This window comes from Lepidochelys olivacea (genome assembly GCF_965140295.1).
Source record: "Lepidochelys olivacea isolate rLepOli2 genome assembly, chromosome: 1".
Taxonomy (NCBI): Eukaryota; Metazoa; Chordata; order Testudines; family Cheloniidae; genus Lepidochelys; species Lepidochelys olivacea.
Window position 1 is genome coordinate 245,896,331 of NC_140411.1, and position 12,941 is coordinate 245,909,271.

The following is a 12,941-nucleotide window of genomic DNA, read 5'->3' on the forward strand; positions in this document are numbered from 1 at the left end:
GTTTAGAAAGGGAAATAAGCTGTCTTGGGCTTGCATGGAAGAGGAGGGATTGATTGGCACCCCTAAAGAACATTCTGAGATTCACAGAATGGGATTATGGGAGCTCCTCAGTGACCTTCCTAAAGGCTTGTTACAAAGGATTGAGGGAAGGAGGAAACCGTGAACTGTGGAAGGTTTCCCAGAGAGTTGATGCTCTGGGGAAGCTCCTTTATTGTGTGCTTTCTAACATCTGCACGAAATTGGCTCCTCTCCTGCAAACCTCAGAAAGTCAGGAAAATAATGCTTTCTCCTAAATAAGAACATAAGTGCCCTTTGTTTGGAGACTAGTATAATTTGCTTTATTTTAAAAAAAAAAAAAAAAATGTAGACAAAATTTTAAGGTTGAGAGTACAGTTTACAAACAGCCTTAATTCTACCCCATAGTCATTTGAGAGATTCATACTACCGTTTTAATTCATAAATTTCTTCTTACTAGTACCAACGACTATAGTTTGCTCTTATCTCATTTTTTAGGAATTTTTTGAGTACAATCTCTGTAGCTGCTTAGTTTTTATTAGTTTGTATAGTCTATCAATTGTCTTGCAACTTGCTATATTAATTGGTATTTTAGTCTTTAAAATTATTTAGTCATCTTTCTTGAAATGTATACAAATGCTTGAGCAGTCCAGTAGTTATTTAATTCAGATCTTGAAAGCAAATATGTTTTTTTTCTCTGATTTTCAGGAAACTTTATGGCGTGATATTGGGTATCTGAAATATCTATATGAAACAGAAATTTTGGACACCAAAGCCCTTTATCAAATGTAAATTTTACAAATTACTGTTTTCTCTTGATGTCATATATGTGCTTGACTCCATTCCTTCTGGCTATTGAATAAGTTAATGTTGACAAACAATATTAAGAAAGGAAGAGGTGTATTTATACTTTGTAGTTAAGAGTGTCAAACTGATGATACTGAATTTTACAACTTTGCATACAGAAATTAGTGGCTGCCCCTAACTGCAAGGAGGGTGAAATTACATCTCCAATAGAACTGGAGAAAAATAGGACACACATTTGAGGGGAAATCTTTTAACTACAAATGATTTTCTTTTCCATTTTTTTTTCATATTTGGAAGTCTGCTTCTCTGTATATCACGGACTTTTCAAAGGGAAGCCTTGTTTTTATAAAATGTTTTATGTTTTATTAGTCCTTGAGTTGACATTATGCTTTGTAAGTGTTTGAGTTCAACTGTTTTTACTTGTTGCTTATTTTAGCCTATTATTGCATACATTTCCCTGTTTAAGCAAAAAGAGTGAAAATAAATATAAAAATCCAAATTCATATGCTGTGACCATTTTTCATAACATATTTATATTCTGGGAAAGAACTTTAACATACTTTTTAGCATTTGGGATTTTTGATATCAGTATTATGTCTCATAAGTGAAGTTTTATCTAGCAACTTCATTTCATTCAAACAGTTCTGTTAGTGGATGTTTGGAAGTTAGAATAAAAACATTTATTGGCATAAATATAATTAATATTTTGACTTCTTTTTAGAATTCTGAATTTAAACTCAACAGAAATAAAAGCAACACCAAGACAGGATGGACTGGAATGTAAGACCACCCCAAAACGCTGCTAATCAGAATAACTTGCAGTGTCAAAATAGTTTGCAAAGTCAAGGAATTCATTTTTCTCACATGTTTTCTAATGCATGTGCTTTCCCTCAGACAAGCACGTACTCTACTCAGAATGCTTGTACTTATCCTGGAAGTAACCAGACAGTATTTCTGCAGTCTAACAACATGAACATGGTTACAAATCGATTGCCTTTTCAAAATACTGAGGGATACAAAACATTGCAGCAAGCATTTCCAAAAGAATCTGTCGCTGGTGGAGTTTTTGTTACCTCACAACGTTCATTTGAGAGGCATCCACCTTCACGTGTACAAATCAGGCAGCATGTCCCTAAACAGGCTACACATGTGCCAGTAGAGACTACTCTAAATCTTTGGCCAAACTCTGTGTCCAACATGCATGTTTTTTCCCAATCAAGAATAGCTCCTGCATCAACACAAACAAACCCTGCAAACAATATACAGAGTATACCTCAGAAGCCACAGAATCAGTATGTGACCACAAATGCCTATCCTATACAGCCTCAAATAGCACAACCTGATTTTACAAGAACTGTGATGTTTTATAAAGGTAACCAAGCATGCAATACTTCTTCACAGGAACAGCCAGTAGAATGGGTACTACAATATAACTTGAATGGGCCTGCATCTTCTCAACAATGTACTACAGTACCTATTAATCAGTCATCAAATGAGTGTGTAAATTCTCAACAGAACTCTTTGGCTTTTGCTTTGCCTACACAACATCTCCAGCAACAAGTACACTGTTCAAGCACTACATTTCAGGATACACATTCATCAAGTCCAAACACTGCAATAGGTGTACAATCGCAACAGTATGCATCGGCACAAATTGGCTCTGAAGATCATAATGGAAATCCTCCACACTATCCTTCTAGTTATGATTGTAGAGCTACAGCACAATCTTTGACAGGTCTTCAACAGGTAGTTCCAAGTATATCTAATGAACAAATCCAAAACCAGCAGAAACCTATGTCAGATCAAAGTAATGTTTCTTACATTAAAGATGTACAACAGCACTGGCAGAAACTAGAGTCTAGAGAAACCAGTCAGGGAACTGGAAATGTATATAATTTAAGTGGAAATATGACAGCAAATCAGTCTTTTAATGAGCCCGCTAAGCCTTCAACATACATTTTAGAAAGGTATTTTAACAGCATGCAAGAAGTTGTGACAGTTCCTTCTGAGCCACCGAATAAAATAGCTTCAGTACAAGAAAGCCCAATGAGTGGTTCAACAGATTTGCCCGATAATTCTAAAACTATTTCATCAACAGATGGTAGATTGAAAGTAACAAAAGAGAGTCTGGCTGTGGAAGCTCAGAAATTGTTGGACATTAAAAAAAAATATGCAATACTTGAAAGGGTTTTTTTAATAAAACAAAAACTCTTGGCATCTTCAGAACATAATAAAATGACTTGTGACCTTCCTCCACATAATCAAAACACTAACCTTAAACTTTTTCCACATGTGGCCAGTCAGACTGAAACATTTTCACACTCTGGTACAGTGGGAATGAAGAGTCAACAACTGCCATTTCGTCAGTCTTCACTTGAAGAAAGAAACGACAAAAACGTTACCAACGCTGGCAGTGAAGGATTAGGTAAGACTCAGAATAGTCGTTGGATTAACCAAGGAAATTCTGCTTCAAGCTCTGTTTTGATTGCCTATCAGGATAAACTCCCAGTTCATTTAAATAATCTTGAGAAAAATTCAGTATTAGGCCCAAAGAATGCACCAGCTGCAGGTCCTACTCAAGAGACCATGAAATGCACTGAAAACACTTCGGGTTTTACCAAACTTAGTAGCTCTGACAGAGTCCTACCAAAAAATATATCGGTTAGCACTGGGGAAGCTTCGCTTCTCCACTCTGTTCTAAGCAGCGTGAGTATTTTGCAAGAAAAAAAGTCTGATGCTCTTGCTAATAAAATGCCTAGCCTCCTTCAGAATGAAAAAATAACTTCAAATTTAACACTCTCAGGAGGAAGTTCACTGGCCAGCAAAAGAGAAGCAAAAGGTGCTGTAGAGACCGTGCAGTATTCCATATCTGCATGTCCTAAATTGGATCAGCACTCTAAAGGCATTTGTTCTCAGCCAACAGAGAACACCAAAACTTTGAACAATGAGAAGATACTCAGTACTTCTCACATAAATCCTCTTGCTTCAGAAACAGCTGAACTAGGTGTAACTAATGGTTTACCTGAGAATACACCACCACCAGTTGTTACTGGAAACTCATTTTCTAAAATTAACAGCTGTACTACTTCTATGGAAGAGATAGCAGCATGTCTTGCTTTGTGGAGAAAGTGTCCTTCAGAATCTCTGGATGTTCAGTATAGTCAGTCAAATAAAAGCATAGAGTCAAATCTGATTTCATCATCTGATGTAGGATTTCATGATCAGAGTACGTGTCGTATCTTGGAAAACAACCAAACTGCAGTAGCTAAAGATGACCTAAATAAAGTTACAATAAGTACAAATGAAACAACTCTGTCTTCCACAACTCCTTCTGCTGGGCAAAAACATGATACGCTGGGTTCCAATTTGATCAAGGGTTCTGAACCCCAAGTTGCTGTAGTTTCTCCTTTGATACTTTCTAAAGAGAGAACTTCAAGTGAACATCAAGAAAAAAGTTCAACATTTTCTGCTGAAATAATTTATCCAGTGATTGAAGGAGGTAGTGTGTGTAGCCTACAAGAAGATAAACAAAAAGATGTTTCTGTAGTGGCAAATACCAATAAAGAGATAGTGGAAGCTACTTACTTACTATCAGACAAATGTATTCCAATACAGAAAGTGGATTCAGATATGCAGTACACCAAATCAGCTAATGGAAACAAAATAGTAAAAGATGCTGTAAATTCAAACTGCTCGTATGATGTAAACAAAAGGAAAGCTGATCAGTTTGCACAAGAAGTGAAAAAAGCTAATATGCAGCTCAGTTTACAAAACAAAACTTCTCTGCCCAAAACAAGCACAAATGGTTCTAGTCTAGTGTCTCAAGAAGATCTAACAAAGAATAAAGATTGTGAGGACTTTGTAGAACCCAGGGGGGGCACTACCACGATTGTATCAGAGGATGACATGTTACAGATTTCCAGTGTATGTTCACTTGTTGAAAGTGATGCATCTTATAATTCACAAATAGCCAGTATGTTCAGTTCTGTCCCTTTGATGCATTTAACGAAAAATGGTGCCTTGTTAGAAGAAAATACCTCTAATACAAAGCATAAAGAACAACAATTGGACACTTCTAAAGGAGAATCTGAAATGCAAACCAATGTGTTTGAGGGGGAGAGGCTTCTGCCATTGCAAAAAAAACTGTCTAAATCTGTTTCCACAACAAAGTCATTAGGAGTACCAAGTTTAGAGACGTTTTCATGTGATACAAAGCAGTGTAATAAAAGGATTTTGGATGATGTAAATGTAAGCAGTTTGGAGGAAGAAAAAAATGAAGACACTTCTAAAACTATTTGTAGCTCGGAACAAAAAATGGTACAAAATATAGTTTCCAGGAATGGAGAGAACATTGTTGATGTTAACCAGGAGTTGATCAGAAACAAACAAGACCTGTCATTTAATGTAATAGGTGAAACAGATGTCTATTCTACCGCAAAGGAAGAAAATACACAAGAACATATATCCAGTGAAGGTGAAAATACAGTGGATGATGGGATTAGTGGTAATAGAGCAGTACCTGTAACCTTTCTAAATGATCAGCTGACTGAACTTTTAAAAGAGTTTCCTTATGGGATTGAAGGTGCAGATGTACTGATGAGAGAGCTAACTAAAAATGAAGATTCTGTGATTGAGCCAACAGAGAATCAAGTTGAAAAAGGAACTCAAGCTAATAGCAAAAGCTGTGATCCTACAGACCCAATAGACCAAATAAAAATCACAATACTAAATTCGGAGCAAATGAAAGAACTGTTCCCTGAACATAGTCACCAATCCTGTAACAAAGTCATGGTGGAAAACACTGAAAATCAACAACTGGAAATCAGTTCATCAGAAAGAGAGACTTTAGAAAGCCATATCCAGCCAGATCGGAATCTAGGCATGGAGAGGGAAAAGAATACACAGGAAATCACAACCCCAAAACAAGAGAAAAAATTTACATATTGTTGTTTAATGGGTTGGTTAGCTGCAGTTTATGCAGTGCCAGGGTGCTCATGCAAATCTCGAGAGGATGTTACTTCAGAGAAACAGGATGGTGAGTATCTGTGTTTAGAATCTGAAAACACTGGCTTTAAAGGGAGACAGGAAATGACAAGTAGAACCGGTCGCATAACAAAGACTAACTGTATAGTGGAAAACAACCTGCAGCTTCCTGTCAAATTACATGATACAAGCAAAAATCTTCCCACAGTAGACAAAGATAGAAAATATGCCCCAAACTCTACAACAAACAAAGATATTAAGCTAAAAGTAAGTAACGAATCTGCTAAAGCACACCAAGAAATAATCAGATTTTTTCATCCTTCTGAGGAAAGAGAAATTGATAAATTCAAAAGAATAAATGGCCAGTGGAGGGGAGAGTTGCAACTCCATGTATTAACTCCCTCTTCAGGGAAAGAGGTTTGGACTACTGAAACAGATTCTCAGAAATGCACAAGGGAGGAATTTGCTTCAGGAAAGGTCCATCACACAAATGTAGAACACTCTATAATATCAACTAAACAAAAAGAAAAAGTTTGTAAGATGGAATCTTTTGAAAAAGATCAAACAGAAGGCTTGGCCATGAAATCCAATACACATGTCCACAATTCAAAAATTTCAGAGACCATTGAGGTCAAACAAACTAAAATATATGAAGAACATAAATATAAAAAGCTTGAACAGAGTGCAGGTGAAGCACACAGAGTTAAGAGACATAATTACACATTTAGCAAGAACATACAAATTAAAGAGAAGACAAAATTGTCAACAGAAATAAAACATAAGTCGGATAATCATGGAGCCACAAGAAAATCCCCAAATGCAAGCTCAAGAAAGTATGAATATTCTCAGCATAAATCTATAAATGTCCTACCTTCACAGGAACGTTTATACAGACGAAAACGGAAAGAAAATATGATTGGGAAGAGAGACTCAAAAAAACCAACATTGGAAAGTGAAAGAATCAAATATGAAACAAACACTTTTGAACATGCGGGATATAATAAACAAACAACTGATGTGGCATATTTTGAGAAGTCTGCGACATCGAAAGAAGAAAATGTCTGGAAATATAAAAACTTCTTAGCAAATCATAATTATATCCCCAAACCACAAGACAAAAAAGGGCGCCCTTCTAAAAAGTCTAAAACCTACTTTTCTGGCAGAGAGAAAGACCTGGATGTTCAGAACAGAGAGAAACATTCTGAAAAAAATCCACAGTATTTAAATAGAAAAACTAGTAGACTGAAAATTTTTCTTCAAAGAGAACAACAAAAAACCTATCTGAATAGAGTTGCGTTTATACGTACTGCCCAAGAAAGCATTTGTCTGACAAAACTAGACACATCACCTGCCAAACCTGTATGGCATATAAAATCGTTGAATAAAGTTCCAGAGCCCCGCCAGGACTGGAAAACTGATAGCTCACCTTCAGAAGAGGATAAATTACACAGACCACAAATGCTTGAGTTTAAATTGTGTCCAGAGATACTGTTCAGAAATACAGCCACTGATGGAGAGAGTTTGGATATTGCACACTCCTCTGAAAGAGACACATCCCTTGTGGCAGGTGCAGTATAAATTAAAGTTTTCTCCTTTTCTGTGAAACCATATAAACAATAACGTGGGGTATTGCATATGAAATGAGGCAAAAATTAGGTTGAATGTTGTGATGCAAAGCCAAGAGCAGTTTGTTGCTGGTATTGGGCTTAAAACCACATACCCTCGGTATTTTTTTTGACGGTGGGGAAAGGGAATTTAATATAATTTTAGGATTTATTGTTCTCCTGTGAAGTTAAGTAAAACAGTAGAAATTCCAGTCTTTTAGATTTCATATTATACAAAACTATAAATCAGGGTGGCCGAACTTACTGTCCCTCTGAGCCGCATACAATAATCTTCAAAAGTTCTAGAGCCAGGTGCGCCAGCTGGGGCTCAGAGTTTCAGCCCCACTCTTGCTGAAGCCCTGACAGACGCATCTTGCAGGGCTGAAGTCCTGAGACCCCCTCCCCAGGGAAAAGCCCCTCACCCAATCACCCTGCTGCAGGGCACAAGCACTGAGCTCTCCCGCCTCCCAGTCTGGTAAGTGAAGAATGGAGTGGGGATTTGGGGGGATCTGCAAGCTGCACTCTAACTGTAAAAGAGCCACATGTGGCTCGCCAGCTGCGCCCACCCCTGCTATAAATAGCCAATAAGCTATATAGAACAATTTAAGACTAAACACTTACTGGCTCTCCTGTTATGCCTGGCTGTGTGCTTATAACGTGAGAGGTAAGAATTAGTGGTGATTGTACGATTTATCCCTCCCTTCAATTTTTTATCTTTTTTTAATTTTCAGGGGTCAAAAGCAAAAAGGAAGATTGGTTAAATTACATCCCAATGAAGCAAAGAAAAACTGAAGGAACAGCTCAAGGTGAAATGACTTGATTATTCATTTTGGAATAAATATCAAATACTGTTTGCTTGGCTTCAAAAACTGTTAATGTACGCTAAGACATTTTAGCAAAATATTATCGCTGGTGCTACCACTAGTTCAGCTGCACTAATGGGAGTCTGAATGCAGATGTGGCTCTGGTGCTTTCTGGAGATCTACTGTCCTAATAAAGTGGTAATGGCTTGTGAAGCTTCATCTACATTTCAGCTCCAGCTGGATGCAGCTGAACCCACGGTAGCATCGGTGGGAATATTTTGTTATAATTCCATAGTGTAGACAAGGCCTAAACCTTTTTGTCCACACTTCTTCTTGCAGTTACAATTCAGTATTAAAAATGGTTGTGGGGAAAGGAATTAAATGCTAGATTGTTTAGTAAATCAGGTTATGTAATTGTTGTTTTCACAGTGGATGGTCTTAAATACCACACAGGTAAAATGCTCATAAATATTTGTGTTTGTATGTCACTTTATTTTAAAAGGTAAAACGTAGCTTGCTGAAATTTATAAGTAAGTGATGAATGTTCAGTATTCAGGTTTCAGAGTAGCATCCGTGTTAGTCTGTATCTGCAAAAAGAACAGCAGTGACTTTCAGTGTAACTGACTTCATATCTGTCTTTCAGTTGATGATAATATTCCACTTGATGCGGCAATGGAAATCCTGGAAGGAAATGAGGCTCTTCATGTTCCAGTCAAAGACTCGAAAGCAATGTTTCAGACCTACAGGAAAATGTATCTGGCAAAAAGAAGCAGAAGCCTAGATGATAGCTGTTCAAAATAGGTCGTCTTTAGTCATAAACCAACAAAAATGCATTTGTGCGAACTAAATTTGTGTGTTGCTGATCTTCACTATACATTTGTTTTTTGTTAAGCAAATAAGATCTTATGCTGAAAATGTTGGTGTTAAAAATGTTATCCCTTTTCAAATATATTTGATATTTTTTTCTTTTTCAAACTACAGGCTTTAATTGAAGCTAGCAAAATCTCAAGAGCATTTAAACCATCGAGATTGTTGTTTTATCAATAGATCAACTGCTTTACTTTCTGGTTCTGGAAAATCTCCTCTCCTCAGAGACTTTCCATTGCTGGCAATGGAAATAATATGACCAGTGCAAAGGGATCAATGGTAGATTCCTAAGCATTACATAATATCTTCTATTTATGCTGTTCTAATTAGTTCTGTTTTTAACAAGGCTTTCTTATTTGAGGCCGGGTAGGGGGGAAGGGTGAGATGTTAGTATTTTTTTACATACTTACAGTGTACAATGTAACAAAGTAACTGAACCTGAGCATACTGATCAAGGGATACCATGAAGTATTTATGCTGCTACTCAGTTTTACTAAACTGAACTTTATAAAACTTGTTAGAAAATATAAGGGCTTGTCTACACTACAGTTTAAGTCAATGTAACTTACATCACTCAGGGGTGTGAAAAAGCCACCCCCTAAGTGACGCAAGTTACAGCGACCTAAGCACTGTCCAGGCTAGTGCTGTATTGGCGGGAGATGCACTCCTAGCAACATATCTTCCACCTCTTACTGAGGTGGAGTAATTATGCTGACAGGAGAGCACTCTCCTGTCACCGTAGCGCATATTCACCAGAGTGTAGCGCAGTAGTGTAGATTAGCCCTTAATCACTAATTCCTTATCTTAACTTTGTACTGCAAGTTGATGACCAGCTGATGCTTTTCATCCTTAATTTAGGGTAATTTTCTCCTACTTTCTTTATATTTGAAAGAAAAGGAGCAGTAGTTAAATTCTAGGAAGTTTGAATTCATGTTGTCTAAGCTATTACAGTCACTGGTTAAAGTGAATAAAGTGGATTTCTATGTTTCTAAGCTACATTAGCTAATGTTTAAAACTACACACACACTGATGGATTATATTCATTGTTGTTTTTTGTTCCTTTTGCTTACAATGTTCAGAATTTTGAATTTAATTGTATTTTTTCAGAATTTTTGGCATTTGATTTTTTACATGTTTAAACCTTTATACTGAAAATATAGCCAGTGTGGATAATTAACTGAACCTTTTTCATATATTAAATAAACTTATTTTGAGCATTACGTTTTGGTATTTCCCCGCCAGGTTATTTTTCTCATTTACTGATTGCTGTTAATTGTAGCTGTCTGAATTTTTTTAACGAGCTGAACGGATACTGAAGGAGACCAAAAATTGTATGAAAATTTATTTCTTAAAATTGCTCAAAAAGACTATTTTAAAGGCAACGCAAAATTAAGTACCAGAGAATGCCCTTAGTTAGTGTTCAACTCTGATTTCCTTAAAGGTTGCATAGATGTAACTGAGGGTGGGATTTGGTCCTGAGCTTCTGCATCTGAACAACAGATTGGTGACATTCAGGATCATCTTTCTTGTTTGGCATTTTTTTCTCTTTCTTTGCCTGGGGAAGAAGCCCATAGATGAGTTGGTCATGAATTGGCACCAACACTCAGAAGACCTGCCCATTGGTTGTGTTGGACTTTGGATGTGAACAATCTACGAGTTATCCAACAGACCAATCCCACTACCATTTAAAACCTGTGTTCTCTTCTTTCAAAATATAAAAGGGGCTTTGCAAGTGTTTGATTTTGAAGGGTAGAGGGCAGGAGAGAGTGTACTATCCTAATAACATGTTAAGTTCTCCATATTAAGATGCACAACCTCTGGTGGCTTACAGGAAGTGTTGTCCCTGGACGATTTTTAATACTATTGGGAATTATTGGTGTGTTCGCTTTTTTTTTTAACCTTGAAGCTTACCGTCACCTTTCTGACCCCCACCCCATGAAGAAAAAGTTCGTCTCTAGTCTCACATGTATTAGTTACCAAATTGCTAATGGTACCCATTTCATGTCCAGAACTTCATTGGGTAGATTTGTTCTGCTTCAGAAAATCTGAAGGTGTTCATCTGAGTTAGATGAATAATAAAAAATGAATGAATGGTATTTTTTTGTTTTAGTTTGAGAGGACCCTCCAATAAGATACAATTTGAGCAATCAGCCTATGGCTGTTGTGTGTATATAGGCCTTTAAAAATATTTAAGATACATGGATTAGTTGCACATGGTCATCAATAGTAGGCTTCCACCAGACTGGACTCGTGCTCTATATTTTGGGATGTTCTTGGCCCCATTTTGTAGTATTATGATGGTCCTCCAGAAGGTATCCCTATGATTCTCTCTATCTGGATGACTGACCTAGTGAGGCTAACAGCTTACTATATGACAATAAAATGTACATTACACACAAGAAATACATGAAAGGAACAATAAGGTTGCAGAATCTAGGAAATGTCAGAATTGAGGTTGCTTGTGCAACTTTAATTTGGGCTCCCTGCATTTTTTTTTTCTCTACATGGTTGCATATTACTTTTTCCACAAGTCCCCTGCCTCATTGAGTGTGCAGGATGGACCGTGCTCACCAAATGAGAAGATATACAATATTCTGTCTTACTTTCATTTTTCAGTGTGTGGCCTTGTATTTACCATCCACTATTACATCTCTATTATGAAGGTAGAATTATTTTCTGATGGGCTTTTCTATGGTGCTCATCACTGTAGTAACTGAGTACTTCACAATCATTAATGATTTCATTTTCACAACACATCTGTGAGGTATCCCAATTTTACAGATGAAGTACAGAAATTAAGGTCAAACGTGCTCCATGAATTTTGGATGCCCAATTTGAGGCACCTAGACCTGATTTTTCAGAGTACTTAACATTTTATATGTCCAAAGCACATCTCCTGGTCAGCTGCAGCTGTAAATGCTCAGCACTTCTACAAAATCAGACCCCAAGGTCACATGTTGGGCATGCTGAAAAACAGTTACTGGCCACCTGTGAGAAGTCTGGTTTATAGACATGCCTAGTATCTCACAGGTAATCTGCAGCAGAGGCATGGACAGAATCCAGTTGTCCAGGGTAGCATACAACTGCCTGACCTATATTAGCATCCGTTCTCTTCCTGTAACCCCTTGCCTCTTTCATAACATTGGACAGAAGTGGAGCTGCTCTAATTTATTAATACTGTATGTCGAGCTGGTTTTTGCGATGGTTACTGTATGAATATATTGGTTTAGTTCTACAGGGCTGTAAGGGAAATAAGTGGGAAAGGCAAAGAATGGCTCAGGATAAATCATCCCTCAAATACTTGTTAAAGAACAATGCGTGATCTGTTGGCTTTGCAGATTTTACCTCCTCCCGAGCCAACCGGAAAAAATAGGGAGGTGGTGTTTATCATTTTCCAGAAAGCCCAAAGCCTGATAACGCTGAACAAAATTACTAGGTTTGGCTGTTTTAAAAAGGAATCCTCTTGCAAGAGAGGGAGAAGTTGTTTGTGGGTACCAGCCTAAGATGCAGGCATTCAGTGGGGTGTTGGAAGAAGCTAGGCCTGCCTTTTTGGCCATCAGAGGATGCCTCACAGGGTGGACTGAAACCTTTAAGAGGAAACCGGTCTAGCCCAACTCTGCCTCATTAACATCCTCTTTGATGGAGTCTGAGAGAGAACATCTGGTTTTTAGAGAGAGCCAGAGGGGAACAGGAAACAAGGAGAGGAAGCTGAGGCAGGTGCTGAAGAGATCAGGAGGGAGGGGGAGAGCATGTTTGACCCTGGAGAGCATCTTGGTCACTCCGTGCCTTTGGAAGACTAGGTCGAGAAGCTAGGGTGTGGCCGCTCAGAAGATTGCAGAGTCGCGCAAAATTGCTCCGAGCT

General features: G+C 37.6%; 1 protein-coding gene across 1 annotated transcript in view; it reads left to right on the forward strand.

The window, feature by feature from the left end:
- The window catches only part of RESF1 (retroelement silencing factor 1), a 54,833-nt gene extending 44,573 nt beyond the window's left edge, over window positions 1–10,260 (forward strand). Inside the window, 5 exon segments of the mRNA XM_084623542.1 lie at window positions 724–803; window positions 1,544–7,372; window positions 8,141–8,215; window positions 8,856–8,969; window positions 8,972–10,260. Coding sequence (XP_084479668.1) covers window positions 1,591–7,372; window positions 8,141–8,215; window positions 8,856–8,969; window positions 8,972–8,997 — 5,997 coding nt within the window. The 5' untranslated portion in view covers window positions 724–803; window positions 1,544–1,590 and the 3' untranslated portion in view covers window positions 8,998–10,260.
- The last annotated feature ends 2,681 nt before the right edge of the window (window positions 10,261–12,941 follow it).